Genomic DNA, 16,591 nt, shown 5'->3' with positions numbered 1-16,591 from the left:
CCAGTGCTTTTTAACCTTTATATGCTCCCTCTTGGCAGTGTCATCAGGAGACACGGGGTGAATTTCCATAGTTACGCTGATGATACACAGTTGTACATCTCTGTGTCTCCTGACGACACACGGCCAATGGACGCACTTTTTAATTGCATTTTTATATCAAATCCTGGATGGCAGAAAACTTTCTCCAGCTCAACCAGGACAAAACTGAAGTTTTAGTTATCGGTCCTGAGGCCCAGAGAGAGAAGCTTTTACCAAAATTACAATCACTGTCTCTTAATCCATCTTCACAAGTGAAGAACCTGGGTGTCATCTTTGACTCTGAGCTGACTTTTATCCATCATATTAAAAATATCACCAAAAGTAGGTTTTTATCATCTAAAGAACATCGCCAGAGTTCGCCCCATTCTCTCTCGAGCCAATACGGAGACGCTGATGCATGCTTTTCTTACCAGTGGAACAGACTACTGCAATGCCCTGCTTTCTGGTCTTCCTAAAAAGAGGATTTCAGGTTTACAACTATTACAAAACTCAGCAGCACGTGTCCCGACGAAGACCAGGAGGCGGGAGCACATTACTCCAGTTTTAGAATCACTGCATTAGCTCCCCATATGTTTCAGGATCAATTTCAAAATACTTTTAACGGTTTTTAAGTGTATTAATGGTCTTGGGCCTTCTTATCTTTCAGCACTGCTTTTACCGTATGAACCCACGCGGTCTCTGCGCTCCTCTCCTTGTCATCCCTAAAGTCAGGACACATATTCACGGCGAGGCGTCCTTCCAGTACTACAGTCCTCGCCTCTGGAACGAGCTGCTAGGGGACCTCAGGGCTGCTGAGAACGTTCATGATTTTAGAAACAGGCTCAAGACCCATCTTTTTAGCTTAGCTTTTAACTGAATACTCTCACTTTTTAAATTAATTAATTACTTAGTTTATTTATTTATTTTATCTATCTACTTTATTTATTTAATGTATTCTTTCTTTATACGTGCTTTTTAAACAGTTTTTACCATGATTTATGTTCAACATTATTTTAATATCTATATAACTTTTTATATTACAATTCTCATTTTAGCTCTTTGGATTTTATATTTTAACCTTAATTTAACCTTTTTCCAGTGCTTCCGCTGTGGGAGCCCTCTGCCCCAGCGGCAGTGGTCGGCTGTGGTGGCCTGGGTGCTTTCCATGTGTGCCTGGGTGGTGGTGGGGGTCTCTGCCCTCCCTGCCCTGCGCGCCCGGTGTCAGTGCCTCGGCTGCTGCTGTGGATCTGCTGCTTTCGGGGTGGATGGCTCCCCTGATGGCATTTCCTTATCCTTATCTTAGCTGATCTGGCTCATCTGATCTCAGCCAATCGTGTGTTTTTTTTTTTACCATGGGGAAGGGGGCATGTGTGTGTGTGTGTGTGTGTGTGTGTGTGTGTGTGTGTGTGTGTGTGTGTGTGTGTGTGTGTGTGTGTGTGTGTGTCGGTGGAGGAGTGTTGTGAAGGGGTTTTTCTTGTCAGACTGTTTTTAAAATTCTGGGGATGGGAGGGAATGTGGGTATGTGGGGCCTTTTTAATTTATTAAGCACTTTGAGTTGCATGTATTGTAGGATTAAGTGCTATATAAATAAATTTGATTGATTGATTGATTAATTGATTGAAATCATTTAAGTATGTGTAAAACAAGACTGAATATAACAGCAACGAACAGGCTTTAGCCTATAATGTATCGTTCTTTGAGAGATATCAAACCAAATTGGAAAAACAACTTATTTTGCTCTGTGGCCATTAGTACTTGACTTTACTTTCCCTATTTAAGTTTTCATTTTTATTTATTTTGGCTTTTCCATACAGAAAATGCACAACGACGATGGAAGAATTATTGCAAGAACTTGGGGGCTTCTGGAGAACTTGAGGACATGCTGAACAGGCGATTCAATCATTGAGTCAGATGTGTTGAAGTGAAGAAACAAATAAAACATGCAGGTCAGTGGCCCTCCGGGACCAGAATTAATGATCATACTGGATGAAATGACACAAAATTTGTCCTTTATCAAAACATCTCACAACTAGTTTTAATTAAAAGGAAAATTATTTTTATTATTTTTTAAACCATGATTATCTTGAACAAAACATTCTGTATACAAACATGAAACTGTCTCCTACTATGGCTTGTAACTTGTACAAGCTCTAACCAAAAGCTTGGAAACTAGAATAAAAACACTTGATTACGAGCAGGCAACAAATAATCAACAATAAACTCCACCACTCATCTAGAATTACATTCATTTAGCAGAAAAGCACACTCATTTCACATCAAATTCATTTTATAATTTATATTAAATTAATTCCTTCCTTTATTAACAACCCAAAAATGTTTAAATTCAATGTAAATAAGTATTTTATTCAAACTCAGACGGTCAACATTGTCACGTGTACAAGCGTGCATGCCCATTGGTTCATTAATTTGCCACTCAAATGTGGGCGGACTCAGTGGGATGGGAGTAGAAAGACGACGGAGTTGTCAAACACCAACAATCGTGAAATATTATCAAACGAGCTCTACAATTACAAGCAACGTACTTTACTAATTACTAGGCACAGTAAGGACATGCGCTGACTTTGCGTTCAGTTTCGGGATTCAATCTTTGGACATTTTGGACTTTTAAATCGTCGCAGTGAGCAACTTGTTGTTTTGTGCGTGTTTTTAGGGTCTCGAGCTAATGTGTTAGCTTCGCGCTTCGCTCCAGTTTTGTTGATAAACAAGCTTGTTCGCTAGTTCCCAAGCTAGCCGCGCCGTGTCGGTGTTTAATTAATATATTCTAATTTGGGCAGAGCCATGGGACTCTGCTTGGACGGTTCATTTACGCTCTCCAATGAAATAGCAGGTGAGTCAGTCCGTTAAACTTTTAACGGGAGCAAACATGAACACTGCCTGTTGCCTCTGATTTGTTTACGTTGTGTCTAGGGGAATATAAGACACTCTCAAAGAATTAACAAATATTTATCTTGCTGTTGCTTTTTTATTTATTTGTCTCTCTTGTGTATTAGCTTTTCTGTCATTAGAGGCACGTTTGTTGTCATCCAGGTAGTAGCAGGGTTTTTCCACATAGTACTGGTCCAAATAGGCTCATTAGTCGTAAACCATGACCATCGAAGAATTGAAGAATGACTGGTATGCGCTGGTTCACATATCTTGGATGTTAACCGAGTAGATTGTGGTCAGATAGGAGATGCTATTCACTTTTGCTGAATGTGGCCTTGCTGAAATTCTTGCTATTGTTTATTCTTTTGTATCCCTTAAAAATATTTACGGGGGGGGGGGGGGGGTGTACGGTACGGGATCGACTCTAAATTTACCAGTATTATTGTTTCAACTAAAAAATCTGCAGAAAATACAAACATGCCAGTTTCATTTGAAGTGACTAGAAATGATTTGCTGCAACCGTACATTAGCGCATTACTTAATAGGGTTGTCACGGTAACCGGTATAGCGGTAAACCCCGGTAAAAAAGTTGACAATAAAAATAACCGTCCAGTTTTTAAAAAACTATATTATCTCGGTGGGTTTACCGTGGCCGCGGTTTCAGCGCGGTGACCCTTACCAGCCACCGTCGCTTCAGCTGAAGTTCCGGCGGCGCGCACACGCACTTTTTAGTTTGCAACGGCACCAAAACTTTGAAGCTGAAATAATGGCCGAAGGAGGAGACGGCAGCGCCCAGGACATCCATCAGCCCTCAAAGAAGACTAAATCAGAAGTATGGGCATATTTTGGATTTCTGAAAAACGCTGAGGGACAGTTAATAGAAGACTGGTATCCCGTTTGCAGAACGTGCAGGAAACAAGTGTCTGCAAAAGGCAGCAGCACTTCGAATCTAATGGCACATCTGCGTGACCATCACCCACGTCTCCACAGCCAGTGCAAGGTAAGTCAACATTAGCATTTTAGCTTAAATGCATGACGTGAGGACTTTTGGTTGAGGGAGAATGCAACGAGTCACTATATACTGCAGCCGCAGCGTCCTCTGCCAGCATTTAAACCGTGTCACGGACACCCTGTTGCTGGATGAAGCATCTTATTTGTTGATGATGAAGAGAAATATACAATTAGTTCCTTGTCATTGATTTGTTTACTTATTCAATGCCATTTATACTTGAACATTTGGATTTGATTACATAGTGTAGTAGTTGTTTTAGTAATTTGTTTAAAGTGGCTATTTATTTTAAATACATATTTTTTAAGGTTGACTTGTACAGTGCTCAAGTCAAGTGTGGACTGGAGTTTTAGATTTTCATTTTGATAATGAAGAAAACAAGTATATGAGAAAACAAGTGGTGTTTCTTTGATTTGTTTACATATTGTTTATGTTTCGAATGTTTGGATTTGTATAATTTAAACCTGCACTGACTACTGTAACATGTTCCAGAAAAATAAGCTATTTGTTCCTTTACTTGTGAAAAGTTGCACTTTTGCTAAGGCTTTGTGTTATTTTAGGTTTAATAAACACTGTTAAACCTTTTCTAAACTATTTCAGTTTGTGTAGAACAGGACTATCAATGCTTTCTGAACATATGCAACACCGTTTAAAAAATACCGCGATAATACCGAAAACCGTGATAATTTTGGTCACAATAACCGTGAGGTTAAATTTTCATACCGTGACAACCCTATTACTTAACTTTTGATTTATTGGTGACATGTCCTATCAGCCTGTAATCCTCTGAGATGCAGCTGGATTGTGCTCAGCCTTCCCAGACTACTCTTGAAACATTTGGCCAGAGGCTGCTAGGGTGATGCCCCATCTGTTTTGGAGGAGCAACAGGCCGCATTTTACAGACCAAAAAAAGAGCCTTTAAAATTCTACCCTTTTCCTCAGTGGCCCTTTACTGTGGTGTTTTAATGCATGCCCTTTGAAAATACAGGCAACTGGGTGGAGGTTGGAAACAAATATAGTAAGCAACATGGGTGGTTTGCCTCTACTTTTGTTTTTATCATTTGCAATGTCATGATGAGTTGAATATATGTTAATGCAAGTATTTGACATAAAATCTCATTCTTTTGTTGAATTCTATTGGACACAATTGCAAAAACTTAAATCGGATCCTTTCCAGAATGTGTCAAAGTCATCTTTGCATATGTGATTTCAAAATGTGGTCATATTTTCTCAGAATAGAATAGTATATTAAAATAAAGTTATATTTGTATTCACATATTGTCATTTATGTTGCATATGCTATGTGTAATGTTAAAAAAATACCCTAAATTAATCATAAACCAACCAGACAGCTAGTGAATTGATTTATTTTTCATCAATTTGCTGACATAATTTAAAATAGGACATATGTTACAAATATTGTTTTTACATTCATTACAAATCTTAAATATATTACTGGTTGCATGCTACACACGCACATGATTTATGGTACTTTCAGCCTTTAAAAAGACGTAGCCATAGTCATGCTTGTCAGAACACAGATAATTATTTACGTTTCCGCCTCCCACCTCAGAAGGTTGTCTTGCTTCTCTCTACTGCACTGCTTCTGTTTAAACCTAGAGCAGCTTTGGAAAGTAGCTGTGTGTCACAAGATGCCATAAAAACTGAATAGATACGGTATGTGCAATAAAGAACTAAACCAGACTCGCCTTCACACAACTCAATCTGATTTATGCTCACATTAAATTAGAACTTTCTCAGGTTAAAGTTACCAATATTTTTGACATGTAAAAGCCCTACAAGGATTATTAATGTTCTGTGTGAAGCCATTTAGTATAGTAGCGACATGGAGATGTTATTGTGTAGAAGCTTTTTTCTTTTAATAGTTTTTTCATCAGGGTGTGTAGTTGGGAATTTGTGGAAAAATAGGCTAGTTAATATCTCTTCTAACCATAAAAATAAACTCAAATTAATATTTAACCACACCGTTTCTCAGGCTTTGTTAGCATCATTAGCAGTGATCATGCATGTTTGGGGAAATGAGTGTTTTCTCAGTAGGAGCTGCCTTTAGCGCTAATGTAGGTGTGTCATCTTTAAACCTATTACCGGTTGCTGCAAGCGGTTATGAATCAAAAGTGAGCTAATGTTCTTGTTGACCCATTCTCGTCTACTCACTTACTACATAAATGCGTCTCTGCTTCTGCTCTTGGATGGAAACCCCTCTGAAAATAGATAGGAAAACTTAGGCCTGGTGCTTTTAGCTTGTGTTTTTCTTGGCACAAGCAGCCTTTTTTCCCTTTTGCTGTACCATGTTAGCAAGGCATACAGTTAGGTGTCATTTGTAGAATAAATAAAAGCATAAAAAAAAGATTGAGAAGAATTAAGACCCTTTTAAGGCCACAACTGGGACAGAGAACGCTCTCTGAAGCCTTCAGTTAGGCTACAGGAATGCACTCTCTGTCATTGTTGTTGTTGGGATCTAATCCTTTCACCTGGACCCGAGATTGACTTTTGCATTTTGACATTAGTTCTTGAGACCTTCACTAACCTATACATCCAAACATTTGTTTTTTACGTTTCTTTAGGACCTATTCAGCATTGTTATTTAGTCATGTTTGGCTGCACAATATATCGTTAGCGCGATATCAGCAAGCACAATATGCATATCGCAAAGAACAGATAAATATCGTAATGAATGGTCAGCTCAAATGTTTGCTACACATAATGCATTCTGTCAGTCAAACGGAAGCATGATGTTTTTTTAAGAAATCAAATAGAGCTCATCACCCATTCGGCCAATTGGGTGGGTTCTCATAGGTTAGATGCCCGCCCCCGAGGCAGACGGCACTTAATTTTGATGGTTAGCAAACACCTGAGTTAGCTTATGGGCCATTCCCATCTGTACCTGGTTGGCCCGGCCCGGATAGCATAGCTTGCTTACATATCTCGGTGGCCTGCCTTTTTTCAGGGTGCAACGAGACTGTTTTTCAGCCCTCTTTCTGAGGGGGTCTGCTTCAGGCTGACCAGGGCCAACACACCCACTGCTGACAGCAAATTCACACCTTCCATTACTGCAAGCCTCTGACTGGTGGGTCGAATCAGCCCACATGGGCTTAAGGCATGCTCAATTCATTATCATGCTGATTACCTAGAAGCTGAAAATGTCTCTGACTGCATTCCTTGCACACCTAAGCAAGGATGTGTGGAATCAACCGGGCCAGGCTGGGGCCGACTGGAGCTATCCGGGCAGGGCCGACCAGGTACAGATGGGAATGGCCCATTAGTTCTGCTCTTACTGCTGATTCTGCTTTTCCACTGATTGCCTTTTCGTGTTTATTTTCTTTTCCCCTTTCCTCACATTTTTGCTTTTCTCATTTTTATGAGTTTTTTTTTGTCATTTTTTTATTTATTTGTTTTTGATTATTTTGTTCCTGAGTTAAATTTTTATTTATCACACATAATATCGTCATTGCAATATTAATCACTGTTATCGCATATCACAGGTTTTCCTAACATTGTGCAGCCCTAATCATGTTTATTCAACTCCTAAGATTATGCAAAAATGACTGCAATGCATCACATTGGCTTGCACAAACAGACATTTCAGAAAACATAATTATGGGCTTTGTTGGAGGAAAACGGGTGGTGACCTTGAGGTCACAGTTTGTCACAAAATCAAAAAGAGTTCAAAGGTTAACAATGTTTTTAAATATTTAGCAAGGAATTTGTTATATTCCTACTATATTAAAAATTTTCTTTACTTTAGTTGCTGCAGAGGAGGTCACCGTTTGTTGGTCCTTTATGTGACAATTAAAATTGCACAGTGGGTTTCACAAATGTCCTCAAAGGGAAACATGAATAATAGGCGATTTCCTGCTTTATATTTCAGGAAATGGGCACCAGGGTTTACATGATTTATAAACAAAATCGTCCTCTAGCGTAAAGTTTTTTGCAAGTTATGAAAGCCACATTGTTTACATATTTGACAAAGAGCTTTAGTTGCAGACTTCCGTTCCTGTCCCTGTTTGTACCCCGCTGACTGTGTTTTGGATGGCAGAAAGGTCCAGGACCTGAACTATTTCTTGGCTAATCTCCCATAATTGGACAATCAGCCCCTATTACACCCATTACATTTGAGCCTTTGAGCAACAATGGTTCCTCTCATCAATCCTTAGATCAGTCAGTCTGCACGTTTAGTTGGTTTTAAAGCTCATAATTTGTTCCTTTAGTTTTCTATACATTTACAAAAAAGCCTGTGATCACAAGTCAGATTAGTTTATTTCAACACAACATTAGAAAAGTAACAAAATACCTGCATGTTGGTTATTTTCTGCTTTATTTTTCCAGGTCCCCGATGACTGACTGTTCCCCTGTCAAACATGTGAATAAGTTCTTATCATGCAGACGTTCTCATTTACAAGCAGCGAAGAACTGGGCTTGTTAAAAATCCACACAGATCCTGGCAGAGTTCATCAACAGGAAAGCCCAAAATAAATCAGAAAGCCAAAGTCTATGTGTCAGATATATTTTCTCCCAGGACACAAGCTGAAGACACACTGTGCTGCCGTGACACTCTCGGCACCGTTAAAACAAGCCAGTCCTCTTGTCATGTGGGTTCATTCTAGAAAAAGGCCCATATTACCCTCACTGGTGTCACCTGCTTTCACGTCACCATGGATCGGAAGCGTAACTCTATTGCTGGGTTCCCTACATGGCCCGAACGCCTCAATGACGACAGAGACGGTACTGGAGGGGTAGGAAACGGTGAGATGGGTCCATCTTCACAGGTTAGTTTTGTTGCTAATTTGCTTTTGATTGAAACAGTCCACAGAAATATGTTGAATAAAGATTCTGTCTAAAGACACATGAACACGTCCTTCCCAGTTTTCACCAGTTGTTGGTTCTTGCTTTATCCAGGTGGGCAGGGTGTGTCCGTCCTCCTACAGAGCCCTCATCAGCGCCTTCTCCTGTCTGACACGCCTAGATGACTTCGCCTGTGAGTGGATCGGCTCTGGGTTTTTCTCAGATGTCTTCAAGGTGGGTGGAGAAAAGACTTCAATGCACTTTTAAACGTCTCATTTATTGAGAAACCGTGTGATCCGTGTTGTTTTTGAAGTACAGTCGGTCACTTTAAGTTGCATATGCATGTAAAGCTGGGCGAACACTGCAACTTTTTCAGTCGTAGCACTCCGCTTCAGCTCAAACTGTACGACTTCCTCGCAGGGCAGATCTCACGAGCCATGTGCTCACACTGCACGACCCAGTTCTTGCATGCGACCTGACTGCTCACACTGTACGTCTGGTAGCAACACGTCGGACCTAAAAATTTGCTAAAAATGGCAGTTTTTACACGTCAGACTATTTTGTCTTGCCTGTTGTCCTTCAGGAGTGCTGCTGAGGGACACACAGGGATTTATGGGGGTTGGATGAGGAAAACGAAATAAAGTAAATCTGTGTTTTGTGATCAGTTTAATTTGACCTGAACACGACAAACACGCTTTCTTGACAATCTTTGTGAGTCAAAAAACGTGTAGAAACAAAAACGAACAATGTGTGTTATTAGGGAAATAGCGGGTGAGCGGTGTTGATGCATGATTGAGCATGCGCTGTAAGCGGTTCTGATACTTTTTGGGTCGCAGCTGCTCGCCGCACCGCTTCAACAGTGCGATACCCTCACGAGGGATGAGCAAAATATCAAACACGCCAGAAGTCCGTGCGAGCTCACGATTGCTGATCGGTAGCTGGTCACGTGGTGTTAATCGCCTCTCGTAACCCCCTGTACACTACACGACGCTCGGCGCAAAACTCGCCCCGATGTTGTGGATTCTCGCACGAGCGGAAAATCGGCTCAAAAAAGTGAAAAAGTCGCACAGTGTAATAAATGTAAAATTTTTTTCTTAGACCTTATCGCCTGCGTTAGCCGCTGGAAAGAGTTAGACAAGAAAACGAGTGAGTTAGGAAATGTCAGTCTCATCTGGGAAATGTCTATTCATGGGGGGCCCACCGTGCAGAAGGCTGTGTTGATTTTGCTGCCAGGAGAGAGCAGAGTGTTTCGGCTAGTAAAAGCTAACCACTAGCAACTCCACAACGTGGCGGAAGATGTTCAGGCTCGCGTTTGTGGAGTTAAACATCAGTGTTGCTTTTTTTTTTTTTTTTTTTTAACTAGAAGAACAAACAAAGGCAGTGGAAGCCACGTTGCTGTTAGCCAATCAGAAATGAGATGTTTGGACATCATAACTGTTATTGAGTAAGACTTGTAATCCTGTTGTTTTCTGCCCACCACTCCTCTGACAAAGCTCTACCTCCTCAAACAGGAGCTCCAGAGCTTTTTCCATAAACGATTCACATTCTGACTGGAGACCACAGCAGATTTATAAAAAAAAACAAGTGAATGACATCTTTAAAATCAGACAAGAAAGTAAAGTGGTTTTGGATGTTGTCAGTGATGCTGTTGAATCTAATGTAGTTTTCCATTTGATCTGATCTTGTCAGGTTGATTTGCTTGGTCTGTCAAAGACTGATTGTGGGTTACGTTCAATAACTGGCTCTGGTTTGACATTTTTAGGTCAAGTTAGACATCATTTAAACACCCCGCACCCTCCAGGCCTGTGACTGCTGGTCAGAGTAGCACTTTCCCATCATCCATTAAAAGATGCAAATGCATATTTATTTCTTGTTGGCTGTAACACAATAACCAGGATCCTAAAGGGACTTTTGTGGACTTATATTATTTCGATTGAAGTACAAAATGTAAAAGAGCTCATTGAAGTTGCAAAAGTGTGTCAGATTATCAAACTAGGCTTATTTGTTCAGAAATTTATGACTTTTTTAAAGGAATATTTTTGTGTAAATAAAATATTCCAGCAATATAATGACAGATGACAAGAATGTTGTGTGTTTCTAAAAAGTTTAAACACACAGAATCGAATTACGCTTCTGTGTGGAGGGTTTTCACTCTTTGCCGACAAGAAATAATCTGACAAATGGAAAGTGGAGTTAGAAAAAGCCCCGGTTAAATGTGCATGATCGATTTATCTATCAAATTATTAACAGGCTGGTTTCTGCTCCTTTCCTTTGCACTCATGTTTTAGGACCGGTTTATCACACGGCGATAAACCAACAACTGTGATGTTTGTTGGTTCAGAGAAATGATGTTCAGCTCTTCAATGGTCTGATAAACTGGTCTGACTTTGTTCTGTCATGGAGATTGGCTGATCACTGTTACCGTGTTGACAAGTGGTGGCTAATGTGTAAAATATGTTCTTGTGATTATCACTTTTTATTTGCACCATCACGTTTGTCATCAGTGCTTTGTTTATTCTAACCCCATTGTGTTCCCTCTTTAGCAGCTGTCAAAAACACGTGTTACGGGCTATAATAACACACTGGAGTATGTTTAGCATATACAGGGCTGTCAAAGAGCCTGCGAGTGACACTAATGAGCACTAGCCTAGACGTTCACTAAAGTCATTTTAATAGTTTATTATGTAGCTCTGCATGTTTCATCCGGTGTCTGTTTTAGAGGCAAAGGCTTTATGAACCATATCGTGTTCAGACAGACTTTATAGTTTAGTCACCAGCACAAATACCCCTAGCATGCTATTAAATATAGGTACCACCTCAGACTTGAGGGAGATTCCTGTGAGTAACGCTTGGATTCCTGTAAGAAAAGAATCTGCATCATGACAGAAAAGTAAGTTCAAAGGTGAGGACAGGGCACCGAGCTTCGAGGAGAGTGATAGAAATGAAAAAGTGGTGAAAATAATGAGAGAAGCCGCGCACTGTGGCAGGAACGCTTTCTGTTGTGGGAGAACGCTGTTGAAGGAGGTGAATATAGGGGAGTTCAGATGAGGTTTTTGGTGTCAGACGAGTACAAAGGAAGGTCTGGACAAGGGCTGTAGGGGAGATGAAGAGGAGTTTGTGGAGAAGAGGTTGGTTGGATCTTTAGACTCAAGAGGAGCTGAACAAAAAAGGATTGTTTTCCTTCAGAGGTGGGGGTGGGCATCAGAGGAAGAAGGAGAAGAAAGATATTACTACCACCACTGCAGGGAATGATTAGGATTGGGCACGACGGTTTGTTTGAAGTCGCAGCATGGAGGAGAAAAGAGGGGGATCAGGAACACATGCACATGGGGGGATGTGAAGAGTGAGGAATTGGGGGTCGGAGGAGGATAGACGGATGTGGGGGGAGGAGGCCTTTAGAGGAGTGGCCATCTGTTGTTTCTGCAGTCCTGTGGTGAAGACTGACGCCTCTTATGGCCACGCCCCCTCTTTGAACTTTAACAGAGAGATTTTTGTCTTCGCGAGCCTCTGAGAGACGTGCATCATCCAAATCCTTGAAATCTATGATCATGTAGATAACGGTGATGACCCTGTGCCACTTTTTCACATGCCTTTGTCCATGTGTGTATTTTGAATGAGAGCTGCCTGTGCAATCCGTTCAGACTTTGTGAACTGTCAGTTCCACTTCATGCAACCTAATTATTGTCATTGTGGCTTCGTTTAAGTACAACACTAAAAAAGACATTGTTTGAAGATGTCAACATGGTTTGCAACTCTTGTAGTCAATTTAGGACAGTTTATACACAAGAACAGTTTTTTATCCGGTATTTTCATTAATCTGTAAGTAACTCCCCTGAGAATCACTTAAGCAGCGCTGACGCCCCTCATGTATTTTGTGTAGTGAGGCATGAGATGGCCACAGTGATGACTTACATGTCAAATCTGCATCACCACCAATGAGAACAGCGAGCGGCTCAGCTTTGCATTTATTTTGTGGGATCTTTGAATAATTTCTAACAGCTGCATTCTTATCTGAAGCTGTGAGGATCAGTTTACTCGAGCTGGATTAACTTCATCTTGATCTAAATATGTTGCTGCTTCCAGGAAATGAGCTAGCACGTGTAGGTAGATAAACGCCTCTGTCTGCAGCAGCTCAGTCATTTTGTGTGCTGCCTTTTTGCCTGTATTCATGAGAATGAATGAGCAATTGACAGCCTGAAACTTGTGGTTCGATGATGTTTGATTAACTAACTATTAAAACAAACATCAGGCATTGGGGCAACCCAAAGAAACTGTGATAGCTGAAGCGTTAGAAGATTTTGTCCGTTGTTCGTGGGCATTCGACACAAAAAACAGGAAAATGGTTCACTTTTTTGTTTTCACAGCAGGAAATGTTCTGTTTTAAATGTGAACCAGAACCTTTCACTAAAGGCACACTCAGATCCAGTCAGTCGTAGCGGTGGTTGGTGATGCCAGAGCAGTCGAAACTTGAGACCCAGTGCTTCCACTGCACTACAATACAAAATTGATCATACAGTTTTGAAATGACATATGTGGCTGGCCAGCAGTGACTGACCTCATTTCACTCGTCTACCTCCGGTGTGATCCCACTCCCTGTCAAATATTTGCATTCAAACAAAGTAGTTGTTTTTTCCATGAAGTCCACGTCTGCAATTTCTGAACCTTTTAATTATTTTAACTTTAAGTATAATTTAAAGACGCATATATTGTTTCTGCAAACACCATAATTCAGTAAATATTCTTTTCTCCGTTGAACCGTCTGACTGTGTTGCAGGTGCGTCACCGAGCTTCAGACCAAGTTATGGCCCTTAAGATGAACAAACTCAGCAGCAACAGAGCCAACATGCTGAGAGAGGTCCAACTAATGAACCGGCTTTGTCATCCCAACATACTCAGGTTGGTAACCAAATGATTGTCTTGTTTATTATAAATATTAAACGTATTTGGGAAATTGCAGACTTTAAAACCGTATTAATTAAGTTTCAAACTACAAATAGGAAAAATAATGTGAATTTTAATCCTCTTGGTATTAACGAGAGATCATTAATGTGGAAGCAACTAAAGTGTATGTTTTTGCTTCACATAAATGACTGAGAAGTGTTTTATCTACTGTAAAGTGCATTGCGTTGCTATGCAGGAAATGTTTTCTATAAATAAAGTTTGAGTTGAGTTTTACTCTCAACTTCTGCCTTGATCTCTCCTGTAGCGGACAGATCTGTGGTTGTGATCTGTTTCCTTTGGGGGGGACTAGAAACCGAATCAAACACAGAACCTGTTGACAGTGAATTCTCTGAACTGCCACTTCCTGTTAAGAGTTGCACCAGGTACATTATAGCGCTGGTGTCTGACTCTGACCCTTGCATGTTTTAGAGGTTTCTCAGATTTTAATCAGTAGGAGATGAACCGACTTCTGCAGAGCTTGATGACCTGCTGAACAGGTAATTCAACCATTAAATCAGGTGTTGAAGCAAGGAAACGACTGAAACATGGAGGATAGAGGCTCCTGAGGAACAGTATTGGATACTGCTGCATCAGAGCCAAAGATGACCATTCCAGTTATTGGGAAAAAGAGGCTCTGAACAACCATGTCAGCATTTGCAATGATCTCATCACTGATTAGGTCTTCGAAGTACTCCGCCCACCGATCCCCAACATCCCGAGTCGAGGTCAGCAGCACATCGTCCTCACTCTAAACAGTGTTGGTAGTGCGCTGCTGGACCAGAATCAAAGTCAAAGTCTTTCTCCTGTAAAAAATAAAATAAAATAAAATAAAAAAATGCAAATGTTTCATTTTTTAAAATATTTAATTACCTGCAATTATTCTAAATGTGGCTTTTTTGTTGTTGTCAAGACTGACCTAAAACCGATGCAGCAGCTCAAAAGGAAGTTGGTTCTTTTAGTAAATGTTTTAACTTGTGGAAATTATGATCAATACGGTACCAGTGAGAACGGCTAATTGCCCAGAGCTGGGTTGTTGTGGTTTTCCTTTGTAGAAAACACTTGTTCTGAACTTCTGGATGGGAGAGTATGTGTACGAAACATGCATAAACATGCATAAATATCTTTCTGTGTGCAAAGACGCACACACACACGTGCACACATCCTTTACAATGCCATCTTTGTTGAACATGTCTTGTGCTGCATTGAGTGTGTGTTTCCTTGTGTGCACTAACACACTGTGGAGTCATTGTTTGGTCAAATCCAGCCAGGACCTACAAATTTGACCTTTCCATTGCCTCCAGAGTTATGAGGTCTTTAAAGCAGCTCAAAGTTAGTTCATATGTTGCTCTGCAGACACACGCCGTGGCTTTTTGTCAGAGCAGTAAAAAGGATTAACTCGCTCAGATCTCAAGGGGAAGTCTAGATAGCTGCAAAAAATCGGTTGCATCGAGTCCTGATTTTAAATGTTTGCAGCTTAATAGACTTCAGGGAATTCACAAGTGTTAAAGATGCGGGTGGGGTTTGTAGAGTTTGAAATTGATAGGCAACAGGAAGAATGCAGGTGAAGCGAATGAGTGGTTATTATTCTCCTGGTAACAGTAATCGCCTGTCCGGTCTTGCCCTCTGGAATTTTTAGGTTTGCTCTTTTCTTCCTGCTTTCTACTTTAACTCATAGCAGAGAAGTATCACAATTTGCTTTGATGCTCACACAAAATCTGTTTGTAGCAAAACTTTAAAAACTCTGTTTGTTAATCACTTTCCAGTTGATTTCTCTCTGATGTCCCCGTGGGATTAGGTTAGAGTTTCATGTGACAGGGAATGAATTCTTCTTGTCTGCTGGTATCTTTCTAGGTTTAAGGGAGTGTGTGTCCATGAGGGCCAGCTTCATGCGTTGACGGAGGTAGGAGGAAAACACATACACTCACACACACTCTTTCACATTCAAGTTTCAGAACAAACTAATGACAGATGAGATCAAAATGTCTCGGCTAATGAAAGGCACTGCAGCGGTACAGCTATGTTCTCTTTTGTTTTTTCTACCATTGAGCTTGGTTTATGTTCCTACTATTCTTAGGCAAACCTCACGTCATCCATGTTCACAACACTTGGCACAAATCCCTGAAATTGTAGAAAACCCAAAGAACTGAATGTCCTAAGTGTGCATAACAAGTGCGTTTGAGGCGGTAAGAGATAGGAAGGAAGAATTTAATATAGGAGATAGCCTGAATAGAAACAGACACAACAAGAAGGTTGCAGAGAGGCATGCTTCAACTTGTGCATCACTTCAAGTGTCAACTTTCCCGTCTTCTAGATGTGTGAACAAAAACACTGAGGAAGTAATTCATTGTGGTTGTGAAAATCAGTAATTAGTCGCTACAGCAGCGATCCACAAGTAAAACCTCCAGATTGAAATGAAATGGCTGCTAAGTTATTTTTTTACTGATGGGGGATTAAAATAAGCAAAACCGCTTTATTACCAGTGTTGTATTTAGATTTGGGTTGGCTCAGAGAGTTAATAATTTATAGAAGTACATCTAATAGAGTTTCTGTGAGTTACAATAAAATGCTTTTATTGGTTCATGATAGGGCTGGGTGATATGTCCTAAAATCAATATCACGATATATTGAGGATTTCACCTTGATAACGATAAATGGACGATAACTACGGGTATGTGCAGAGACCAAATGTATCCACCAGATAACCTCACGTCACATTTTTACTTGACTAAAGGTGGTACAGCTTCTTAACTCATTCGCTGCCAGCCTTTCTCACCGTTTTTACTGTTTTTTTAAGAGTCACAGAACGTTGCGCACTAGGATGATTTTGTCACCAAAACAACCAAACCAAAGAGGAAACTCACCTCTTACATCAGGAAGAAAGCGCGCGTTTCGAGCGTTATCCGTTCTTTCATAATCTGTTGTTGAATTGTGATC

General features: G+C 40.5%; 1 protein-coding gene across 6 annotated transcripts in view; it reads left to right on the top strand.

The window, feature by feature from the left end:
* tesk2 (testis associated actin remodelling kinase 2) overlaps positions 1-16,591 on the top strand; it is a 41,554-nt gene that overhangs the window by 2,749 nt on the left and 22,214 nt on the right. The window contains exons 1-6 of one of the 6 annotated variants that reach the window (XM_054742969.2): positions 2,882-3,736; positions 3,808-3,904; positions 8,261-8,700; positions 8,831-8,950; positions 13,491-13,612; positions 15,509-15,557. In XM_054742969.2, coding sequence (XP_054598944.1) covers positions 8,587-8,700; positions 8,831-8,950; positions 13,491-13,612; positions 15,509-15,557 — 405 coding nt within the window. In that variant the 5' untranslated portion in view covers positions 2,882-3,736; positions 3,808-3,904; positions 8,261-8,586. The other 5 variants (XM_015956104.3, XM_054742976.2, XM_015956103.3 and 2 more) reach the window with 5 other exon arrangements.

Source organism: Nothobranchius furzeri, chromosome 11 (genome assembly GCF_043380555.1).
Source record: "Nothobranchius furzeri strain GRZ-AD chromosome 11, NfurGRZ-RIMD1, whole genome shotgun sequence".
NCBI lineage: Eukaryota > Metazoa > Chordata > Actinopteri > Cyprinodontiformes > Nothobranchiidae > Nothobranchius > Nothobranchius furzeri.
The sequence above is the reverse complement of the archived record's forward strand: the minus strand, read 5'-3'. Positions and strand labels throughout refer to the sequence as shown.